Source organism: Callithrix jacchus, chromosome 3 (assembly GCF_049354715.1).
Source record: "Callithrix jacchus isolate 240 chromosome 3, calJac240_pri, whole genome shotgun sequence".
NCBI classification, from domain to species: domain Eukaryota; kingdom Metazoa; phylum Chordata; class Mammalia; order Primates; family Cebidae; genus Callithrix; species Callithrix jacchus.
The window spans coordinates 168,500,273-168,525,985 of NC_133504.1; the positions used below are offsets into that span (position 1 = coordinate 168,500,273).

Sequence of the window (25,713 nt, forward strand, 5' to 3'; positions counted from 1 at the left end):
TTCACCATGTTGGCCAGGATGGTCTCGATCTCTTGACCTTGTGATCCGCCTGCCTCAGCCTCCCAAAGTGCTGGGATTACAGGCATGAGACACCGTTCCTGGCCAAGAGGATTTATTTTTTGCACCTATCCATAAGTCTTCGTCCACAAGTTAAACAGAAACATACATAAGTGCAATGATAATCCAGTTCTTTCCTCTTCTTTTCTCACTGCCACCGTCCCAGCTGAGAAGTCCCTCATCATCCACTGGCAAGTGACTTTCAACTCCCACTTTCCTTCACATTCATCTAATCAGTTCTCAAATCCTGGTGATTACCAACCACATAAACTCTTTGGAAAACAGCTGAAATACATCTAATTGTAACTGCTGTTTATTTCAATACCTGGTTGTTAATGGCTTCACAGCTGAAAAATATTAATATAATCCCAATGCTAAATTGATTCAAATGGAAGGAGTGCTATACTTACTAAATCAGGGGGAATCATTTTTCAATCCCAACCAACAATTTCATATTTGTTTTCATTTCCTGAATGCTGACTCTTAAAGTCTTGCTTGGTTTTCATCCTATCATTAGTTAGGATCTCAAAGCACAATATATAGTAAGCATGGTCCACAATTCTTACAAAATTGACCTGTATGCATATAGCTATGGGTGTGTTTCAAGGTGTCTTGGTAATTTCAAAATAATTTTGGCCAGCATCCTAGCAGGTGTGATTACTTGGCTGGTTATAGATTTTGTTTTATAATAGGCCTGATGAAGAGCTCAAACTAAATGTATCAGCCCTGCTTTGCTGTTTATTCTCAGTGACATTATTAACATCATATCGAAAAACCTTTTTTAAGCTGCTGTCTTTTTTTTTAAGAACCCCCCCCACCCCCACCCTTTTTTTCTAAGAGCAGTTTTAGGTTCACAGAAAAAGTGAGAGGAAGCAAGATCTTCCATGCACCCCCAGCCCTGACACATGCATTTAATTACACTGTGGTAAGTCTGCAAAGGAGAACTTGACCCTTTGGGGAGCTGGGGTCGGGGAGGCTGGAAGAAGTGATTTGGAACAAAGTTCTAAAGGATGAGTGGAGTTATCAATGCAAAAAGATAGCAGAAACCAGCAGGAACAGCATGGGTCTTCACTGCGGTGGAAAAACATCTGACCAGTTCCAGATGAAAGCCCTGTGCCCTTAGTACAGACAGCAAAGGGGAAAAAGGGAGATGGGAGGCCAGAGTGGAAATCAGGGTCAGATCACACAGAGCCCACGGGCCTTCTAAGAATGTGGGCCTTCATCCAAAAAGTAGTGAAAAGTCGTAACAAGGGAATAATAAAATCACTTCTAGGTGCTCAATAAACAGTGAAAGAACAAAAATAAATACCAATAAATGGTAAAACAGCCACAATTTGACCTTGAGGGAATTTAGAGAAAGAACAAAAAAGGCACGCTGAAATTTGTTATTCCACAATAAGAGAACAATGAGATAATGGTCACAACTCTTACCTTTCCATCAAAGAAATGATGGTTAAACATATTATAATGGCAAAAGCTATCTTCCATGTAAAACTGTGAATACCTGTAAGATAATTATAGAGTTATTTGTCCAGTCACATCTATAGAGTAAGCAAATATAAACTAAATTTAAAAACTATAAAATCACCCCTTGAATTTAAAAACTTCATCATTCTTTATTTTTTTGAAATAAAGAATAATTTCCAAAACTTTCAGGGAATCTGTAACAGACCTGTAACAGTGAATAAATAAACCTAAGTCATTTTCCCATGTTTAATTAACTAGTAGCAAAACTATAGAATACTCGTATATAAAAAACACATGTTCCTATGTACCAGGAGATTATACATAAACAATCAGTTACTGACAGATAATTATGCAATTTAAGCTTGCAGCGGGTTGGCAATTAAGGCATATCCCTCATGGTTAATAATTTCAAGGAGAATATAAATCAACATTTCTGCTCAACATCTGTTCATTTATTTTCTGCTATAGGTGATTTTTTTTAAAAAAGTATTTAATACAGGCTGGACACAGTGGTTGACACCTGTAATTTCAGCACTTTGGGAGGCTGAGGCAGATAGACTGTTTGAGCTAATGAGTTTGAGACCAGCCTGGGCAACATGGTAAAACCCCACCTCTACAAAAAATACAAAAATTAGCCAGGCATAGGGGTATGCGCCTGTAGTCCCAGCTACTCGGGAGGCTGAAGTAGGAGGATGGCTTGAGCCCAGGAGGTGGAGGCTGCAATGAGCCAAGGTCACACCACTGCACTCCAGCCTGGGCGATAGAGCCAGACTATGGCTCAAAAACAAATGAATACAAATATTTTTGGCTAATGCAGACTAGGTTAATAAAACATGCTTTTCTATATAATAGAAAAAGTATATGCATTTCGTATTTATTAAATTGGTGCCAAGTATTTACCGATTGAATTATTCGTTTTTCTAATGCAGTACTTAAAAAAGGCATTGGCAGTGAATGAGAGTACCAGCTTTGGGCATTAACATTTTATAAATTCTTGCTAATTTACTAGGAAAAACTCATACCACATTATGATTTAATTCTGCATTTGATAACTTACAAGGTGGAATTTTCTGTATTTCTTAACTGAATTTGTACTGTCTGTTCGTATATTTTCCCTATTTATGTATATGGGTCTTAATGTCTGTCTTGCTGATTTCTGAGTTTTCTGTATAATATAGAAATCTCTTTGTTATCTCAATGGAATTTTGAATTTTGACTATTTTATTACACATAATTCACATATGAATCACACGATCCTTCTTGGGAATTTGTAAAGTGAAAAGACTGAAAAAATCTATAACACATCCTTACTTATTATGAGTTCTTCAAATCATGACACTTGCAACTTCTTTGCTTGTATTTCTATTCAGTCATCCATTACTGTCTATAACTGACTGGGCATCCATGGTGAATATTTACATAAGGGACAGCACTGGTTTATCCTCTTCCCATTACACTGTGGTTAGGAGCACAGGCTCTATAGTCAGATGGTCTGGTTTCAAACTATGGGTGTCTCACTCATTAGCTGGGTATCCTTAGTAAGTTATTTAACCTTTCTGAGCCTCAGTTTCTTCATCTACAAAATAGGAAAAATAATAATTTCTACCTCATAGGACTAGATAACAATAAATGAGATAATGTATGTAAAATGTTTAATACAATGCCAGCTACATAGCAGATACTAAATGTTAAGTGCTATTATTTTAATAAATATCAGCTGTAAAGATTTATGTCTTAATGACTCCAATATTAGGGAATTATATTTATGTTCACCAAAAGATAACCTACACCTATTTCTTCTTGTTCTGTGGAGACGGACGAAGAGCTGCGGACCATTCTCAGTACATTATCCTTAAATGTCATTTAAGACACTGTTAGCGCATTTCATAAAATACAAATTTACTGAAGAAATAAAAGGTTTAGATTACTGAAAAATATTTAAACTATATACTGTAACCTAATGAACATTCCAAAAATTGACTGTAGGCAAGGTGAAATTACCATTAAACAAGTATGTTCCTATTTAACTTAATTTCAAATAACTGGCTTTAAAAAAAAGTATATCAGTACTAGTACAGCCATGGATAAACAGCGATTTGAGGGTTTTCTTCTCTCTTGCACTGCGTTGAGTATCAGCAAGGGAAAGTACAATCCCTTTTTAACTTAATACCCATTGTTTCCATTCCTTCACAAAGATACAATAGTCAGTTTTGAATCTTAAAAAAAGAAAATTTGATTTACATAAAATTCAGCACAGCACACCTGTCCAAAACATTCTGGGCAGCAGTGTCCAAAGCCAGAGGGAAAGAAAAGCCAAGATTTCAGTTCTAAGTTTCCATCAAATACATAATTTGAGAGCATAATTATTCATATTTTAAATTATAAAAAATCACTCAACATTGCCCTCTTAAAATGAAACTGGCCACAAAGAATTATTCTCTCCATTGAATAAGGCAAACAAAACCAATCCGAAATGCATGCACTTGAAAACTGCTCAAAAGGACATTCATTTAACTCGGCCATTCATTCTCTTTAAATGAGAGTCAGCTACCAAGTGTGAAACATGCTCTACACACAGGAAATGTAATCAAGAGCTGAAGAGAATTAGTTCATGAAATGAACCTAAGAAATTCATTTTTTGACATAACTTTATTTGGATAATAGTTTGCCAAACAGAGTTTCACATCTTTCATGCTAAAATTAGAGCATATAGAAATCCATCTTAGCAAATGTGAACTTCTTATCTTTTACTCCCTAAAAAAGATATTTATAGCACACCTATAGAGAACACTGGAGTCTGAGGCAGTCCAGCCTCAGATAAACCTGTTGTAAGGCACCAAGAAACCGAAGTCAAAGTGCCAAAAAACTACTCACTGTCACTCTGTACCACACAGAATTTTTTTTTCTAATTTAACTGTGGTCTTTAGGAGAAATCTGAACCAACCACACACTCCACCATGCTGTAAATACAGGTAATAGCCTCTGAGCATTCCAGCGACTTATGTGTTTCAATAAACTAGCTCTCTCTCTTTTTTTTTTAATGAGCATCGTTCACAAAACCAGCTCTCTCTTAACAACTAGCGTTGACCTCCTACAGCACTGACTCAGTAACAGACTATGTTATCAAAAAAACTGAGCTGTGTTTGTGATATTGCCAATAGAACACCATCAGTTTTTGTTTGCAAGGCGTACACAGAGGTTAATAAACTATGAAAAAAAAGTATCAATATATTCTATACATTTTGAAATAAGTTTATCCACATCCCTAACCCCTACGCTGACCAGGACATATCAACTACAGGTGCAAGAAAGGGAAAACTACAAGGTATGGCATTAAAGGTGAAATGGTTAAGAGGCCATATAAATCTTTCCAATTAAATCAGGCAAGATGAAGAGTTCTGGAGATCAGTTACAAACAATGTGAATTTACTTAACACCACTAAGTTGTATATCTAAAGACGGCTACTAGGGTAAATGTTATGTTATATGTACAGTTGACCTTTCAACAACAAAGGGGTTAGGGGTGCAGTAGAAAATCCAAATATAACTTTTACCTTCTTTGTCAGTCCGTTTTGCATTGCTATAAAAGAATACCTGAGATCGGGTAATTCATAAAGAAAAGAGATTTGGTTCACTAGCATCTGCTGGGCCTCCGGTGAGGCCTTAGGAAGTTTTTACTCATGGTGGAAGGGAAGGGGGAGCAGGCATGTTATATGGTAAGAGAAAGAGCGAGAAAGCAAGGAGGAGGTGCCAGGCTCTTTAAACAACCAGCTCTTGGGTGAACTAATAGAATGAGAACTCACTATCATGAAGACAGCATCAAGCCACTCATGAGGAATCAACCCCATGATTCAAACCCACCTCCCACTAGGCCCATCTCAACACTGGAGATCACACTTCAACATGAGATATCCAAACCATATCAACTCCCTAAAAACATAACTACTACAGCCTATGATGACTGGATGCCTTACAGATAGCAGTCAATTAACACATATTTTGTTTATGTTTTGTATACTGTATTCTCACTATAAAGTTAGAGAAAAGAAAATGTTATTAAGAAAGTCATTTGAGAGGTCGAGGTGGGAAAATTGCTTGAGGCCAGGAGTCCAAGACGAACCTGGCCAACTACAAAGACACTGTCTCTATTATTAAAAAAAAAAAAAAGAAGAGAAAATATTACTTAATTTCATTAAGTGGAAGTGGATCATCATTAAGGTCTTCACCTTCATACTGACTAGGCTTAGGAGGAGGTAGAAGAGGAGGGGTGGCAGAGGCAGAGGAAAATCCACTTGTAAGTGAACCTAGGCAGTCCAAAACCATGTCATTCAAGGGTTAACTGTATTTTTGCAAAACTTTTAAAAGTAAATCATAGTACTAGCAATAAACACCACAAAATAAAATTCAGAAAACCATTTGAATTATAATAGCACCAAAAATAATAAAACATCAAGATAAATTTAACAAGAGAAATACAGGAATTATATACTGAAAACTACGAAATATCATTTAAAGAAACTGAAGACCTAAAGAAATCGAAAAACATCTCATGTTCATGGACTGGACAACTTAATATTAAGATGGCAGTATTCCCCCAAATTAATCTAAAAATTCAATGCAATCCCTATAAAAATCCCAGCTGGCTTTTTTGGCAGAAATTGACAAGCTGATCCTAATATTCATATGGAAGTGAAAGAGACGAGAACAGCCAAAACGATCTTGAAAAAGAACAAAATAGGAAGACTCATACTTCCCATTTTCAAAATTTACTACAGATAAACAGTAATCAAGACTGTGTGAAAGTGGCGTAGAACTTAGTGGAATGGAACTTAGAGTCCATAAATAAACCTATATATTTGTGGTCCTTTGGTTTTCATTATGGTACCAAGACAATTCAATGGGAAAAGAACAGTCTTGTCAATAAATAGTGCTAGAGCAAATGGCCATCCACATGCAAGCAGTTAGACCCCTACCTCAAAAACAAATAAAAATTAGCTCAAAATAGATTAAAGACCTAAGTGTAAAAGCAAAAATTGTAAAACTCTCAGGTAAAAACATACTCATTACCTTGGATTAGGCAAGACTTTCTTAGATATGACACCTAATACACAAGCAACTGAAGAAAAAAGAAAAACTGGACTTCATCACAAGTGAAAAGATGACCCACAGGATGGGAGAAAATATTAGCAAATCATGTATCTAATAAGGGTCTAATATCCAGAATATATTAAGAACTCTCACAGTTAAACAATTAAATACAAATAACCAATTAAAAACTGGGCAAAGGATTGATATTTTTCCAACAAGATAAACAAATGGCCTATAAGCACATGAAAAGATGCTCAGCATTATTAGCCATCAGTGGAATGCAAACCAAAACCACACGGAGATACCACTTCAAAAAGGCAGATGATAATAAACATTGGCAAGGATGCAGAGAAATCAGAAACCTCATCTATTCCTGGTGAGAATAAAACATGAGGTGCCCACTTTGAAAACAGTTTGGCTGTTCCTCAAGAAGGTAAGCATAGTTACCACATGACCTAGCAATTCCACTTCTAGGTATAAGGGCTGAAACGTTTCATCCCCAAAATCTTTATGTTGAAGCCCAAACCACTAAAGTTTTCAAGTGGTCTGGGCTTCAATATAAAGATGTGACTATTTGGAGATCAGAATGCGACTATTTGGAGACAGAGACTTTAAAGATGCAATTAAGTTACAATGAGGCCATTAATGGGAGCCTTAATCTAATCTCGCTGGTGTCCTTATAAGATGAGGAAATTCAGACATAGTAAGAAACCCCAGGGATATACACACAAAGAAAAGACCTTGTGAGGAGACAGTGGCCATCTGTACACCAAGGAGAGAGGCCTCAGGAGAAACCAAACCTGCTGAAACTTTGATTTTGGACTTCCAGCCTCCAGAACTATGAGAGAATAAATTTCTGCTGTTTAACACAGTCTGTGGTATTTTGTTATCGCAGCCCTAACAAACTAATATGCTACCCAAGAGATCTGAAAACCTATGTTCACATGGAATTAGTACACAAATGTTCATGGCAGTATCATTCATAATAGCCAAAATGTGGAAGCAACTCAAACGTCCATCAACAGATGAGAAGATAAACAAAATTTGGTATATCTATATAGTAGAATATTATTCAGCCATAAAAAGGAATGAAGTACAGATACATGCTACCATGTGGATGAACCTTGAAAACTTAAGTGAAAGAAGTCTGATTCCACTTATATAAAAAATATTGCCGGGCGCGGTGGCTCATGAGGTCAAGAGATCAAGACCATCCAGGTCAACATGGTGAAACCCCATCTCTACTAAAAATACAAAAAATTAGCTGGGCATGGTGGCACATGCCTGTAATCCCAGCTACTCAGGAGGCTGAGGCAGGAGAACTGCCTGAACCCAGGAGGCGGAGGTTGTGGTGAGGCGGAGGTTGTGGTGAGCCGAGATCGCGCCATTGCACTCCAGCCTGGGTAACAAGAGCAAAACTCCGTCTCAAAAAAAAAACAAAACCCTAGAATAGGCAAAGCAAATCCATAAAGATAGAAAGTACATTCACGGGTTGCCAAAGGCTGGGGTCATGGTAAATGAAGAGGGACTGCTCACAGGGAGAGTGCTTCTTGCTTCTTTTGAAGGTGATGAAAATGTTGTGGACAGTGGTAATAGTTACATAACCGTGTGTATATGCTGAAAACCACTGTTTTATGTATGTCAAATATGTCTCAATTTTTAAAAAAGAAATAGGCTGGGCACAGTGGCTCACACCCTGTAATCCCAGCACTTTGGAAGGCTAAGGTGGGAAAAATGCATTAATTAGCCCAGGAGTTTAAGACCATCTTGGACAACAGGGTGAAACCCTGTCTCTACAAAAAATACAAAAATTAACTGGGTGTGGTGGCACACAACTGTAGTCCCAGCTACTTGGGAGACTGAGGTAGGAGAATCACTTGAACCCCGGAGGTCAAAGCTGCAGTGAGCTGGGATCACACCCTTGCATTCTAGCCTGGGTGACAGAGCAAGACCTTATCTTAGATTTAAAAAAAAAAAAAGGAACTATAGCTAAAATATCAACAGCAGTAAAAGTTTTCAAGGTTATGTATCTACTTTTTAAAATGTTTATATGCATAAAAAAGGTTTAAAAAGCCAAAACTGACATTTTGGATGGCAGAATCAAAGATCATTTTTCCTTTTTTAAAAACAAAGTAAACCAAAGATTCTTGCAATTTTAATAAGTTCTTTGAGAAGACACTATGATTTTTCCTAGTCTCTTTCTGTATAAATCAGTCCACTAAAAGTAGCTTGAAAAAGCTTGTCTTTAATGAACTTAGAATCATTATATATCTTTTAATGTAAATTCAAAACCATACTATTTAGAAAGATCACATTGTACCATTTTCACTGAAGGAAGTGTCAAAGGTAGGAATATAAATGCTGCTGGCAACTGTATATGTTGCCTTGAAAGTTTAGTTATGGACGTGGGTTTTTGTCTCTCCAGCACCTACATCCCTTCTCTTCAAGTCGAACACCTGTTTCCTGTGGAGAACCTAGGTCATGTGATTGGTCAGAGGCTAGCCGGAGTACACCATCTGCCAGGCCACAGTGATGGCTCTGGAATAGGCAAGTGACCCCAATCAGGCTAATCAGAACACTCTCCGGAGTTTTGCCACTGGAGCTCTCAGGAAGAACTGCCTCTTTCCACTGGGCCATTAAGCCGAGACTAGATAAGCTTAAAGCTGCTGTCACCAATGTCCCTGGCGGTAGGAAGGAAGCTGTCTGCAGAGTGAAACCAATATACAGGGAAAGAGAGAATGAGAGGCAGAGAAGGAGGAAGCCCTGGCAACACTGTGTGAGGCTCACTATCTCAACGAGACTAAAGCCTGCTATATCCCAGTGCTCAGTAATGTGAACCGATAAATTCTCTTTTACGTGACTGGATTTCCAGGTCTCCAAGAAAAAAATTCCTGAGTGCCTAATTCTAAATATATAAATGACCTAGAAACCAGTTTTGATTCATCTGAAAATCTTTGTGGAACAAGGTAGGAGGATACAGGGAAAAAGGGAGAGATGGAAGGATGACAAGAAAAAAACTGCCTAGATGAGAAAGGCATATACAAGTTCAGAAGCTAAGTTATTTCCAATGGATAGCTTAGTTTTTGGAGCCAGCCTGCCTTGGCTTGAATTCTGGCTTGGCCACTTATAAACTATGATTTTGATCAAGTTATTTAACCTCTTTGTGCCTCAGTTTTCTCATCTGGAAAAACAAGGATAATGATAACATCTATCTTACAGGCTAATGTGAGGAATGAGTCAGGGCAAGTCCTGAAATATGACAGGCACTCAAAAAATACCAGCCATACCAGGCACAGTGGCTCACGCCTATAATCCCAGCAATTTCAGAGGCCGAGGCAGGCACATCACTTGAGGTCAGGAGTTCGAGATCAGCCTGGCCAACATGGTGAAGCCCCCTCTCTACTAAAAGTTGAAAAATTAGCTGGGCATGGCAACACATGCCTGTAATCCCAGCACTGGGGAGGCCGAGGCAGGAGAATCACTTGAGTTCAGGAGGCAGAGGTTGCAGTGAGCTGAGACTGCAACCACTGCACTCCAGCCTGGGCGACAGAGCGAGACTCCCTCTCAATCAAACAAACAAAACATACCAGCTATTAATAATATGTTATAAGAACCCAAAAGTTAAACTTCTACCTTTAAAATAATGCATTTAGAATAATTTAATACTTTAGGAAAGGAACACAGAATTTAAAAAAACAAGTTGCTATCTCCATGCATATCCATACAATGGAATATCATATAGCCATAAGAGGAATGAAGTACCACTACATGCTATCACATGGGTGAACCCTGAAAACATTATGCTAAATGACAGAAGCCAGCCACAAAGGTCACAGATTTTATGATTCTATTTATATCAAATGTGCAGAACAGACAAATCCAGAAAAGAGCGACAGAAAGTGCTTATCAGGAGAAATGAACTCTAGCTTTCTTTTCAGGGTCATGGAAATATTCTAGGAGTACCTCGTGGTGATGGCTGTACAACACCATGATTACAACAAAAACAACTGAAATATATACTTTTAAATGGTGACTATTAAATAAATCATATCCAATTAAAAATAAACTGAGTTTATCTTTAAGAAGTCTGTATCATCATTTAAGGATCACTCATGTTAAGCAGATGTTAGTGAAGTGTGCTAGTCCTGTTAACAAGGGATGAGTGTTAACAGGCCAGAACTGTTCATAAGGAATGAGAGAGTGTAGGTAATTTCTGAGTAATGTGCTTGTGTATGTTACACAACTCAGAGTTGACTCAGAAATCTAAAGAAAAATAAATTCTTAAAGCTACACTTTTTATTGTGTTTGTTTTATTATTTTATTTTTTTGAGAAAGGGGTCTCACTCGGTTGCCCAGGCTGAGTGCAGTGGCGCAATCTCAGCTGACCGCAACCTCCACCTCCTGGGCTTAAGCAATCCTCCCACCTCAGCCTCCAGAATAGCTGGGACTACAGGCGCGTACCACCACACCCAGCTAATTTTTGTATTTTTAGTAGCAATGGGGTTTCACCACATTGCCCAGGCTAGTTTTGAACTCCTGGACTCTAGTGATCAACCTGCCTCAGCCTCCCAAAGTGTTGGGATTACAGGCATGAACCACTGTTGTAGGGCTGAAGGCCCCACAGGGTTGTGGGGTGTGCCTTATGCTGTGCTGAGGTGCAGGATCTGAGAAATAAAGAAACAGGACACAGAAGTACAAGGAAAATGCAGCTGGGCTCAGGGGGCCACGCCACCTATAAGCGGAGTCAGGTGAGGCCCCGAATGTCCAGAATCCAGAAGCATCAGTATTTATTTTGTATAGGTTAGGGGGCAGGGCAGTGAGTGAAATCATCTTTAAGGATAGTGATAGCGTTGTGAGCAATAAAACATGGGGTCCACCCCCATTAATTCACCTAGGCCAGGAGGTGGACAGTGCACAGCCAGGGGCCCATTCCCATGAAGGCAAGGGCCGTGTGCAGTAAGGAGTCCACCCCCATTAGGTCACCGAGGCTTGAAGGTGGGCCGTGCGTAGTGAAGAGAATGCAGTGTGCAATACTTCTATCTGTGGGCAAACTACTTCTAAGAAGATGTATAGGAGGATGCTGTAAGTCACATAGCAGTGAAGATCTGTCAAGGTTACCGCCACCCTCTGGCAGCTTCCAATGAGTTCTATGGGAAGATGCTTTTCGAGCAGCACAGTAACAAGAGCTGATGAAATTCAGAGTCACCAAGGTGGATTGCCGGTCTGAGGGCAGCCTTCCACAAGAACTGGAGCAAGGTCCTACAACTCCTTTATCAGGAGGAGTGGCTCTTGCCCCAACCCTGCCATACAGCGGGTATCTTTACGATACTGAACGCTGCTGCCTGGGCCATGGATTCTTGTCCTGGTACAACTGTTTTCCCTTAAATCATGCCCTGCACTGTGTCTGCTCTAGACATTCCTCCAATTATAAGCTGCTTATTCCTTAATTCACGCTCTGTACGGTGTCCACTCTAGGCATTCCTCCGATTATCAACTAAGATATAATTATATATTTGTAGGGAAATATTCTTTAGGCACTCATACTATCAACTATTATATGATTATATATAGGGATTCTTCAAGCCCTAATTCTATAAACTAATATATGATTATATAAAGGATTATATAAAAGGAAATTGCTCAGTAGTAACACTATAAAGTGAGGTATTCCTCAAGCCCTAACTGTGCCAAGGTTCTGCTTAGCTCTCATTCCTCGGTGCCTATATGGGGGGTTACCCACAACTGTACCTGGCCAGGCTACACTTTTATTAGTAGCAGTAGTATTTTTTGAAACTGAGTCTTGCTCCGTCACCCAGGATGGAGTGAAGTGGCTCGAATTCGGCTCACTGAAACCTCCACTTCTTGGGTTCAAGCAATTCTCCTGCCTCAGCCACTAGAGTAGGTGGGATTACAGGCATGAGCCACTATGCCTAGCTAATTTTTTTTTTTTGTATTTTTAGTAGGGATGGGGTTTTACCATGTTGGCCAGGCTGGTCTCACACTCCTGACCTCCCAAAGTGGTGGGATTACAAGCATGAGCCACCATATCTGACCCAGTCTACACTTTATTTTATTTTATTTTATTTTATTTTGATACGAAGTTTCGCCCTTGTTACCCAGGCTGCAGTGCAATGACGCGATCTCGGCTCACCGCAACCTCCGCTTCCTGGGTTCAGGCAATTCTCCTGCCTCAGCCTCCTGAGTAGCTGGGATTACAGGCACGCACCACCATGCCAAGCTAATTTTTTGTATTTTTAGTAGAGACAGGGTTTCACCTTGTTGACCAGGATGGTCTCGATCTCTTGACCTTGTGATCCACCCACCTTGGCCTCCCAAAGTGCTGGGATTACAGGCGTAAGCCACCGCGCCCGGCCCAGTCTACACTTTTTAAAGTGACACTTTACATAAAAATTTGCTTGGTACTCAGTGGCTCCTGCTTGTAATCCCAACACTTTGGGAAGCCAAGGCAGGAGGACTGCTTGAGGACAGGAGTTTCAGACCCCAAATTTTTTTTAAAAATTACCTGAGTGCAGTAGTGCTAGCCTATAGTCCTAGTTACTAGGGAGACTGGGGCTAGAGGATCACTTGAGCCCAGGAGTTCAAGGGTATGGGCTACGACCATGCCACTGCACTCCAGCCTGGGTGACAGAGCGAGACCCTGTCTAAGGCAAAAAAAAAATCTGTCTGCTTTGTTTTTAGGAAGTAGATCTAAATAAAAGGAAACACAAAGGCTGATTCCTTCAATACCTTCAAGAACACATCAAGAATACTAAGAACAAAGCATCTGAAATTCAACATGAACTCCTGGTATTAAACAATTACAGAAACTGCAAAGAGTACTTCAAAGCAACAGAATTATAGCTGTTGCTTTAATTCTGGATGACACGATGGATGGATGTATTTACCAACCATGTTATAAGTTAAAGGTCTGTTCCTTCAAAATTACCACCAGAGGGGAGATTCAAGATGTGTTCCTCCCTCTGTGTCATCCGTTGTCCCAATACATCAGATGCCATTTAATTCCAACCCTTGCCCACAAAGTCTATCTGTCGGCTAATCCTCTGCTTTGGACCTGTCTATCCCCTACTCAGCACTCCCTTCACTGCAGGCTATGTTCAGTGAAAGACAATATGTACAACATCCAGTAAAATATACTAAAAGAAATGTCTGAGTTCTCACACTTCAAAGATCTGATGAGACAAAATCCTGGAAGTCTGATTAAGTATGAGGCAGTTTGGAATTATCTTTGAACGTAATATATGAGAAGAAACTTGACTCAATGGGAATTCATCTGTAGATCATAAGCCAAAGACAAACTAGACATATTCATAGAGAAAATCGAGGAAGCACATTAGCAAAAGGAGAAATCAACTGCCTCCCTGTTTGAAATACAGATTACATGGTGAGTTTACTGAACTAAAAAGTTTCCTCCTAACAAATTACTATTTTTAAATGTAAACTAAAGAGTTGTAATGGAGTATAAACAATTAAAAACAGAAAAGCATTAAAAAAAAAAAAACAGGAGACAATGAAAGCAAATAAATACCGTATTTTTTAACCTACCGAAAATCAATATCCAATAAAAGGCTTTTAATGTTAGAGTTCTTGTCAGCTGATGCTGTCAACCTGATCAGCTCATGCAACCTAAAGCAATTAGTGAAAGCAAACGTAGTAAGAAATCACAAATGTCACAGACAATAAACAAACAACAAAACCATCAACGTTCCTCTTGTATTTGTGATATTTCAATGAGACACTGAAGAGAATTTGGCAGGTATAATTAAGGTTTCACTTTTGCAAATCTTTTTTAAGAGCAGAACTTATCTGAAACAGAGAGGTCTAAAATTATATACAATTTGGGAGTTCAATCAGAAAGAATCTTCTCTCAAGTACCAGAGAGGAATCTATGAAGAATTTTCTCAAATGGAATACAGGTTGCAAACTCCTTTAGAGAGGGACTCTGCTTCACATTTTAAATACTCAAAGCTTCATGCTATACCTTGCACAGGGTAAATAACTACTAAATAAAATCTTCGTACAGTTTGAATAATGGTGAGAAGACAATTCTTTAAAAATTCATATGACATACCTTGGTGTTCCAACACATAGCACTCTTCTGAATTCAAGGGTAGAAAGTAAGTCTACCAAGAACTGACAGCTCCTGTCAGCAAACAGATACTGGGCATTTGTCTTCTTGTTTTCCAGTGGATAAAGGAGTTGACTGGGCTTTCTTAACTGTGTGACAGAAACATCACCCAGAACCTGATGCTCACTATGTTGTCCCCAGTCATCTGGTAACAGCAACTGCTGACATCTTTGACAAAACTTTCTCTGAGTCAAGGGCAACTCAATAAACTTCAAGTACCTTCAAGACAAAAATAAAACAGAAAGAAATACATTTGAAGTTTATTGTTGTAAACACAACTTATTTTGCTATTTTTAGCATCCAAAAAGTATTCTTACTTCCTAAAGAGTATTGCGTAAAGGAGAAAGGTAGGAAGAAATCTGTGGAATGTTGGCTAGGATTTATGTCTGACTGCACACCTACAAAGAAGAAAAGGCTCAGCAATTTCTTAGGAATTGAGATGCTCCAATTTAGTCACTGAATGAAGATCAATATCCATTTAAAATGTGAATATAATATATTATTCAAACAACTTAGTAGTAATGACAACTACTATCAAGTTGAAATGTATTGACAAATCCACATGTTCTAACTTTGATCTGTTAAACAGTCTGGCTCACTCAACAGTCGTTTTAAAATGAGAAATTAAGATCATTCTTCAAGTTCTTATGACATACTTAGCAAGAAAAATTACCTCCTTAAAGAAAAGATGTTTCTCAAAGCTCCTCTGTTCTTAACAGTACTGATGGAGTTATAAGCTCACCTCCAAAACAGCAAGACAATATTCAAAGTCTTAAAAAGACTACACTGAATAGCCCATTTGCTTTCTTTCAACTCACCCTTATATCTGATTTCAAAGTCACCATTTCTTTTTTTTTCTTTTTTAATTTTATTAGAGATTATTGAAGAGAGAAAATAATCATGGTCAGTATGTTTTTAAAACTGCTGGTTTTGTATATGTGATGCCAGTTATGAAATCAGAGTAAGAAAACAAAAGAAAACCACATGGTGAAAACCCATCTCTACTAAAAATATGAAAAGCAGCTAGGCATGGTAGCGCATGCCTGTAATGCCAGCTAGTAGGGAGGCGAGGCAGGAGACTCACTTGAGCCCAGGAGGCAGAGGTTGCAGTGAGCAGAGATCGCAGCACTGCACTCCAGCCTGGGCGACAGAGTAAGACTCCATCTCAAAAAAACAAAATAAAAGAAAAAAAGAAAAAGAAGTAGTATTATTAAGGACCATGAGAGTCAGAAATGTCTAAAACCAAGCAGGTTAAACAGTGCACTAAATGATCCTTACACTTTGGGAAGAGTCATATCTTTTTTTTTTTTTTTTTTTGAGAAGGAGTGTTGTTCTGTCACCCAGGCTAGAGTACAATGGCGTGATCTCGTCTCACTGCGACCTCCACCTTCCAAGTTCAACCAATTTCCCTGCCTGAGGCTCCTGAGTAGCTGGGACTACAGGCATGTGCCACCATATCCAGCAAATTTTTGTATTTTTAGCAGATAGGTTTTCACTATGTTTGCCAGGCTGGTCTCAAACTCCTGACCTCAGGTGATCCACTTGCCTTGGCTTCCCAATGTTCTGGGATTACAGGCATGAGCCACTACACCTGGCCTAGTCATAACAGTTTTGATGGAACTAAATTCAGGAACCACAGTGTAAAAACTCTGAAACTGACATGTAATCAAAATGAGTTGTAAACTTTTGTGTATCTATGCACAGTTTCACTTCAAAGCACCCAAGGCAGTGACAAATAGATATTCTGAATGGCTGCAGCAAGAAATAAGCTATCGTGCCAGTAATTTAAATGTTTCTATTCCTATAACTGATCTTTTGACAGCTTTATCTATAACTAGAAAGAAAAAGGAGATAGAGGGATATTAAGAGAAACTTCTTAGTAATTCAATGTGAGAATGTCAGTAGAAGAAAGGGCCCTATGACATGAAATGCAAGTGAAAGAACCAGTAAATACTCTTTGGGAATAGAAACATTTAATTTACTACTATTACCTTTCATCACTAAGTGCTAACAACGTTGAACAGGCCAGGGATAGTGGCTCACACCTGAAATCCCAGTGCTTTGGTAGCCCAAAGCAGGAGGATTAGCTCAAGGCCAGTCTGGGCAACATAGTGAGACCTCATCTCTACAAACAATTGTAAAAATTAGTCAGGCATTGTGGTACATGACTGTAGTCCCAGCTACTTAGGAGACAGAGGCAGGAGGATCACTTGAAGCCAGGAGTTCTAGGCTACAGTGAGCTATGATTATTGCCACCACACTCCAGCCGAGGCAACAGAGTGAGGCTCTGTCTCTTAAAGAAAAAAATGTTGATAGCTTCCACAGCCAGCTATGATGGAGCAACAGAGACCAGATTTACCATTCTGGCCTTCCAAAAGAAGTTTTAAAAAGACAAAGTATATGAAACAGCAGTTTTAAGGTATTAGACAGCTAGCAGCCCAAAACAGTGAATGCTGAGGGAAGGGAATAGAGAGGTGAGTGGTACAGCTGCCCTGTTTCCTGCCTGTGGAGAGTTGGCAGCACAGGAATGGGAAACCGAAATTCCCAAGGAACTGATGAGACAGAGCCGAGAACTCCAGGAGGCGCGGTGGCTAGAATTCACAGGAAGAGTACTGGGGAATAAACAGAGAGGACAGGAGAGCAGAAAGCTGTACACTGAGAGAGAGAGAGAGAGAAAATGCTCCAAGACCAGCTGCCGATTCCACTGAGTCTTCGGCTGAGTACTGAGCAGCACGTGCATGCGCAGAAACTCCCCAAGACAAGGCAAAGAGCCAGTGGCCAGGAGCACGTGAAATCATCAACACACACAGGCCCAGAATGGTTTGTCTCCCAACAAGCCAGAGTGGGAATACCTCACAATACGCAAGTACTCAAGTACTCAGAAGAGCGCTGCCTCAGTAGGGAGGAAGAATTAGCCCTAGAACCAAGAAAGGTTGCTCCATCCTGCCAAAAAAGCTTAAAGACACACCTTCAAAAGCAGGGTCAGCAAACTTTTTCTGTAAAGGATCAGAGAATAAATATTTTAAGCTTGAGCGGGCCATAAAGTCTCTCAGTCACAACTATTCTGTAGTGATACCGGAAAAGCAAACACAGCCAAGTGAATAGGCAGGACCAGAGCTGGCCACAGGTAGTAGTTTGCTAACTCCTGTTCAAGAACATCAAACCACAACAAGTAAGTGTCCCAGAACAAAATCAAAAATATATACAGGAATTAAAAATATCCAGTACATAACAAGGTAAATTCTACACTGCTAGTATCCAATAAAATATTACCAAGTATGCAAAGAAGCAGAAAAACATGACCCATAATTAGAAAAAAAAAATCATCCAGGCGCAGTGGCTCACATCTGTGATCCCAGCACTGAGGCTGGGATGGGTGGATCACCTTAGGTCAGGAGTTTGAGACAAGCCTGAGGTCAAGAATTTGAGACCAGCCTGGCCAACATGGTGAAACCTGGTCTCTACAAAAAATACAAAAATTAGCCAGGTGTGGTGGATCACACCTGTAATCCCAGCTACTTAGGAGGCTGAGGCAGGAGAATCGCTTGAACACAGGAGGCGGAGGTTGCAGTGAGCTGAGATCACACCACTGCACTGCAGCCTCAGTGACAGAGTGAGACTTTGTCTCAAAAAAGTAAAAAATTTTAAAAAATCAAAAAGTCTAAACCAACCCAGAAATGACATATGATGAAATTGGTAGAGACATTAAACCTACTCATTATAACTACATTCCATGTGTTCAAGAAGGTGCAGGAAAGCAGGAGCCTGTTAAGCAAAGACATACAAAATATAAAAAGATCCATACCAAACCTACAAAGATTTGTTAAAATTATTTATTTAAAAAAAAAAAAACACCCTACATGGGAATAAGAGCTCAGAGACTAAAGAGAAAAGCTTTGTGAAATTGAAGGCACAGTCTCAGATAAGACCCAAAATGAAAAACTGAGGGGCCTAAATATGTGGAAATGAAGCCCTCAAAATAAAGGAAAGGGTGGATTTTGAAAATATAATAAATGATAATTTTCAAAATTACATCAAAATATCAAGAAACTCAGAGAACCATAGTACAAGAAACATAAAGGAAAACTATAAGACATATCATAATAAAATGATTTATTTACTTTTTTTTTTTGAGACAGAGTCTTGTTCTGTCACCCAGGCTGGAGTACAGTGACGTTGTAACCAGGTTTTTTCTTGGGTGCTGGTGAGGCACAGCTCCCCTGAGAGAATGCTGTGGGTTCTTGGTCTCCAATCTCTTAAAGAATCAGTGATGGGACCACTGCAGGTACACCGTATGCTCGTAAATGTAAATATCGGACCCAAGAAGTGTTGCAGAAAGGTGATTTTATTTAGGCAGAGAAAAGAAAGACTTCCATGAAGAGTGTGGAAGGGGATTCCAGAGGGGAAATCCTAGAGGAGAAGGGAGCTCTCACCATGTGGGAGGGGATTCCAGAGAGATGGAAATCCAGTGTGGGTGAAGGAGCAGTGGAATTTATTCTGGGAGAAATTCCCACCTTCCCAAGTTCCTCTTGCCAATGAAAGGAGTTCCTTTAAAATTCCGCTGGGGTGACTAACTTTTAGTTTCTTCCCAAGCCCACAAGATTCAAACATAAACTGTTAAATATCCTGGATGGAGAGAGATGGGAGCGGGGTATGGCACTGGGAAATTCTTGCCCTTAAAACTACGCCCCTTCATGGACCTGGGAAGAGAACACATTCCCCCAACGTGATCATAGCTCACTGCAGCTTTGACCTTCCAGGCTTCAAGCGGTCCTCCCACCTCAGCCTCCTGAGCAGCTGCAACTACAGGTACCTGCCATCACACCAGGCTAATTTTTGTATTTTTTTGTAGAGACAGGGTTTTGCCATGTTGTCCAGGCTGGTCTCAAACTCCTGGGATTAACTGACTCACCTGCTTTGGCCTCTGAAAGTGCCGGGATTATAGGTATGGGCCACTGCACCTGGCCAAAATTATTTAAAATCGATGATAAGCCAGAGGCAGTGGTTCACACCTGTAATCCTAACACTTTGGAAGGCCAAGGTGTGAGGCTTACTTGAGTCCAGGAGTTTGAGACCAGCATGGGCAACATGGCAAAATCCTGTCTCTACAAAAAAAAAAAAAATTAGCCAGGTATGGTGGCAAGCGCCTGTAGTTGCAGCTGCTCAGGAGGCTGAGATGGGAGGACCACTTGAGTGTGGAAGGTCAAGGCTGCAGTGAGCCATGATTGTGCCATTGTACTCCAGCCTGGGTGACAGAACAAGATCCTATCTCTAAACAAACAAACAATGATAAAATCTTAAAAGAAACCATAGAAAAAGAATAGATTATGGACCCAGCATGGTGGCTTAAACCTGTAATCCCAGCATCCTGAGGCTAAGGCGGGCAGATCACTTGAGGTCAGGAGTTCAAGATCAGCCTGGCCAACATGGTAAAACCCCATCTCTACTAAAAATACAAAAACTAGCTGGGCATGACGGCAGGCACCTGTGATCCCAGGTACTCAGGAGGCCGAGGCAGGAGAATTGCTTGAACCTGGGAGGCAGAGGTTGCAGTGAGCTGAGATCAAGCCACTGCACTCCAGCCTGGGAAACAGAGTAAGACTCCATCTTGAAAAAAAAAAAAAGGATATATTATGTACAGAGGAACGGAGATAAAGATAGAAATGACATAATGACATCAGGCTTCTCACTGAAAACAATACAAGCAAGATGATATTGGGTCAATACCAATTCAACATAAATTCTTTGGGAAAACTGAAGAGAGAACACTTCCCAATTCATTTCATGAGGCCAGTGTTATCCCAATAACAAAACCAGGAAAAAAATTACAAGATAACTACAGACAATGTGCCTCATGAACACAAACTCGAAATTAACAAAATTTTAGCAAATCAAAACCAGCAATATATATAAATGTATTAAACCATCACCAAATAAAGTTTATCCTAAAAATGCAAGGTTGTTTTAAAGTTTGAATTCAATCAATGTCATTCATATTAACAGTTTTTTTTGGAAAAAAGATAATTAGATGCCTCCCCCGAAAAAGCACTTGACAAAATCAAACATCCACTGATGATAAAGATTCTAAGGCTGGGCACAGTGGCTCATGCCTACTCCCAGCACTCTGGGAGGCCTGAGGCAGGAAGCCTGCTTGAGCCCAGGAGTGTGAGACCTGCCTGGGCAACACAGCAAGATCCTCATCTCTTCAAAAAGTAAAAAAATTAGCTGAGTGTGGTAGCACGTACCTGTAGTCCCAGCTACAGGGGATGCTGAAGCAGGAGGATCACTTGAATCCAGGAGGTAGAGGCTACAGTGAGCCATGATGGTGCCACTGTACTCCAATCTGGGTGACAGAGCAAAACAGAGAAAAAGAAAGGAAAGGGAAAGGAAATGAAGAAAAAAGGAAGGGAGGAGGATCCAAGATGGCCAAATACAAACAGCTCTGGAGTACAGTTCCCAGCAAGAACAACACAGAGGGTGAGTGATCACTGCATTTCCAAACAAGTTATTACTGTACACAGAGCAGCAGATTCACGGGCTGAAAAGTGCCACAAGTTTCCAGCACGGCTAGAAGCTGTGCAGCGGTTCTCCACACAAAAACTCACACAAATCTCGGCAGCCATTTCAACTGGCACCTGGAATACCTGAGAGATTGAGCTGCCCATTCAACTGAAAAAAAGGGGGCTGAAACAGGGAGCCAGGTGATCTGGCTCAGCAAGTCCCACCCCCACAAAGACCAGCAATCTGAAACACTCTGGATAGAGAGTTTCACAGCAAGCGCAGCTGGACCCAGGATGGTCCAGCTCTGTGGGGAGAAGGGTGTCCACCATTACCGAGGCAATCCGATATTACCAAGGCAGTCCACCATTACTGAGGCAGTTCTAACTATACATCTTTAAACAAACTGAAAGGAAGTTTACACAGCAGCTGGGCAGAGCCCATAGCAGCTCAGCAATGCCTCTTCTGGTAGACTGTGACTAAGCTACCTCCTATCTGGGCAGGGTATCTCCAAAAAAAGGCAGCTGCACTTTAGGAACATATAAATAAAGCCCCATCTTTGCAGGACAGAGCACCTGGGAAAAAACACGGTTGTGAGTTCCGCTGCAGCAGACTTAAATGTACCTGCCCAGCAGCTCTAAACAGAACAAAAGAGCTCACAGCTCAGCACCTGAGCTCCCATAAGGGTCAGATTGTCTCAAGCAGCTCCCTGACCCCCGTATATCCAAAGACACACCTCATAAAGGACAGCTCAGGCTGATATCTGGTGGATATCCTTCTGTGATGAAGATAACAGAAAAAGAAACTGGCAGAAACCCTTAATGTTCTGCATCCACAAGCAGGTCTGGAGTGGACCTCCAGCAGTCCTACAGCAGAGGGGCCTGACTGTTAGAAGGAACACTAAAAAGCAGAAAGAAATAACTTCATCATCAACAAAAAGGACGTCCACTCAGAGGCCCCATCCAAAAGTCACCAAATACAAAGACCACAGGTAGATAAATCCACAAAGATGGGGATAAAAAGGATGAAAAATATCCAAAACCAGAATGCCTCTCCTCCTCCAAGGGAACACAACTCCTCACCAGCAAGGGAACAAAGCTGGATGGAGAATGAGTCTGATGAATTGACAGAAACAGGCTTTAGAAGGTGGGTAATAACAAACTTCTCTGAGCTAAAAGAACATGTTCTATCCCAATGTAAAGAAACTAAGAACCTTGAAAAAAAGGTTTGACAAAATGCTAACAAGAATAAACAGCTTAGAAAAGAATATAAATGACCTGATGGAGCTGAAAAACAACACAAGAACTTCGAGAAGCATACACAAGTTCCAATAGCCGAATCAACCAAACAGAAGAAAGAATATCAGAGATTGAAGATCAAGTCAATGAAATAAAATGAGAAGGCAAGATTAGAGATAAAAGAGTAAAAAATGAACAAAGCATCCAAGAAATACAGGATTATGTGAAAAGACCTAATCTGCGTTTGATAGGTGAACCTGAATGTGACAAAGAGAATGAATCCAAGCTGGAAAACACTTTTCAGGATATTATCCAGGAGAACTTCCCCAACCTCGCAAGGCAGGCCAATATTCAAGTCCAGGAAATACAGAGAACACACCACAAAGATATTCCTCAAGAAGAGCAGCCCAAGGCACATAATTGTCAGATTCACCAGCGTTGAAATGAAGGAAAAAATGCTAAGTACAGCCAGAGAGAAAGGTCAGGTTACCCACAAAGGGAAGCCCATCAGACTCACAGCAGATCTCTCAGCAGAAACCCTACAAGCCAGAAGAGAGTGGGGGTCAATATTCAACATCCTTAAAGAAAACAACTTTCAAACTAGGATTTCATATCCAGCCAAACTAAGCTTCATAAGCGAAGGAGAAATAAAAACCTTTAAGAACAAGCAATTGCTGAGAGATTTTGTCACCACCAGGCCTGCCTTACAAGAGCTCCTGAAAGAAGCACTAAACATAGAAAGGAACACCAGTATCGGCCACTTCAAAAATGTACCAAATGGTAAAGAGCATTGACACAATGAAGAAACTGTATCAACTAATGCGCAAAACAACCAGCTAGCATCAAAATGGCAGGATCAAATTCACATATAACAATATTAACTTTAAATGTAAATGGGCTAAATGCCCCAATCAAAAGACACAGACTGGCAAATTGGATAAAAATTCAAAACCCATTGGTATGCTGTATCCAGGAAACCCATCTCCCATGCAAGGACACACATAGGTTCAAAATAAAGGAATGGAGGAAGATTTAGCAAGCAAATGGGGAGCAAAAAAAGCAGGAGTTGCAATCCTAGCCTCTGATAAAATCGACTTTAAACCAACAAGATCAAAAGAGACAAAGAAGGGCATTACATAATGGTAAAAGGATCAATGCAAGAAGAAGAGTTAATGATCCTAAACATATACGCACCCAATACAGGAGCACCAAGATATATAAAGCAAGTTCTTAATGACCTACAAAGAGACTTAGACTCCCACACAATAATAGTGGGAGATTTTAAACTCCACTGTCAATATTAAACAGATCAACTAGACAGAAAGTTAACAAGGATATCCAGAACTTGAACTCAGATCTGGACCAAGCAAACCTCATAGACATTTACAGAACTCTCCACCCCAAATCCACAGAATGTGCATTCTTCTCAGCATCACATCACACCTACTCTAAAACTGACCACATAATTGGAAGTAAATCACTCCTCAGCAAAATCAAAAGAACAGAAATCATGACAAACAGTCTCTCAGACCATAGTGCAATCAAGTTAGAACTCAGGATTAAAAAACTCAGAACCGTACAACTTCATGGAAACTTAACAACTGGCTCTTGAAAGTTGTCTGGATAAACAATGAAATGAAGGCAGAAATAAAGATGTTCTTAGAAACCAATGAGAATGAAGACACAACGTACCAGAATCTCTGGGACACATTTGAAGCAGTGTCTAGAGGAAAATTTATAGCAATAAATGCCAACATGAGAAGCAAGGAAAGATCTAAAATCGACACCCTATCATCAAAATTGAAAGAGTCAGAGGAGCAAGATCAAAAAAACTCAAAAGCTGGCAGAAGACAAGAAATAACTAAGATCAGAGCAGAACTGAAGGACATAGAGATACAAAAAAACCCTTCAAAAAAAATCAATAAATCCAGAAGCTGGTTTTTTGAAAGGATCACCAAAATAGACAGACCACTAGCCAGATTAATAAAAAAGAAAAAAGAGAAGAATGAAATAGGTGCAATAAAAAATGATAAAGGCAGTATCACCACTGATTCCACAGAAATAGAAACTACGATCAGAGATTACTACAGACAACCCTATGCACATAAAGCAGTAAACCTGGAAGAAACTGAAATATTCCTGGACACTTGTACCCTCCCAAGCCTAAACCCGGAAGAAGTCAAAATCCCCAACAGACCAATAACAAGGGCTGAAGTTGAGGCAGTAATTAATAGCCTACCAACCAAAAAAAAAGCCTAGGTCCAGATGGGTTCACAGCCAAATTCTACCAGACATACAAAGAGGAGCTGGTACCACTTCTTCTGAAACTATTCCAAACAATCCAAAAAGAGGGAATCCTTCCCAAATCATTTTATGAAACCAACATCATCCTGATACCAAAACCCAGCAGAGACTCAACAAAAAAAGAAAACTTCTGGCCAATATCCATGATGAACAAAGATGCAAAAATCTTCAATAAAATACTGGCAAACTGATTGCAACAGCAGATCAAAAAGCTTACCCATCACTATAAAGTAGGCTTCATCCCAGGGATGCAAGGCTGGTTCAACATATGCAAGTCCATAAATGTAATCCCCCACATAAACAGAACCAAAGACAAAAACTACATGATTATCTCAACAGAAGCAGAGAAAGCCTTTCACAAAATTCAACAGCTCTTTATGCTAAAAACTCTCAATAAACTAGGTATCAATGGAACGTATCTCAAAATAACAAAAGCTATTTACAACAAACCCACAGCCAATATCATACTGAATGGGCAAAAACTGGAAGCATTCCCTTTGAAATCTGGCACTAGACAAGGATGCCCTCTCTCACCACTCCTATTCAATATACTATTGGAAGTTCTAGCCAGAGCAATCAGGCAAGAAAAAGAAATAAAGGGTATTAAATTAGGAAAGGAGGAAGTCAAATTGTCTCTATTTGCAGATGACATGATTGTGTATTTCAAAGACCCCATCATCTCAGCCCAAAATCTCCTTAAACTGATAAGCAACTTCAGCAAAGTCTCAGGATACAAATCAATGTGCAGAATTTACAAGCATTTCTATATACCAGTAACAGACTTAAAGAGAGCCAAATCAAGAACAAACTGCCATTCACAATTGCTACAAAGAGAATAAAATACCTAGGAATACAACTAACAAAAGATGTAAAGGACCTCTTCAAGAACTATAAACCATGCTCAAGGAAATAAGA

The 25,713-nt window shown here is 39.8% G+C and overlaps 1 protein-coding gene and 1 pseudogene across 4 annotated transcripts in view; both read right to left on the minus strand.

Annotated features, from left to right (window-relative positions):
* ZCCHC4 (zinc finger CCHC-type containing 4) overlaps positions 1-25,713 on the minus strand; it is a 75,669-nt gene that overhangs the window by 33,401 nt on the left and 16,555 nt on the right. For 2 of the 4 annotated variants that reach the window (XM_008993516.5, XM_002745979.6), the window contains exons 4-6: positions 14,702-14,977; positions 14,176-14,256; positions 1,489-1,561 (exon numbers count right to left, since the gene is read on the minus strand). In XM_008993516.5, the coding sequence (XP_008991764.1) occupies positions 1,489-1,561; positions 14,176-14,256; positions 14,702-14,977 (430 nt within the window). The remainder of the gene's footprint in view (positions 1-1,488; positions 1,562-14,175; positions 14,257-14,701; positions 14,978-25,713) is intronic. The other 2 variants (XM_078367417.1, XM_008993517.5) reach the window with 1 other exon arrangement.
* On the minus strand, positions 92-175 carry LOC118152608 (small nucleolar RNA SNORA40; annotated as a pseudogene).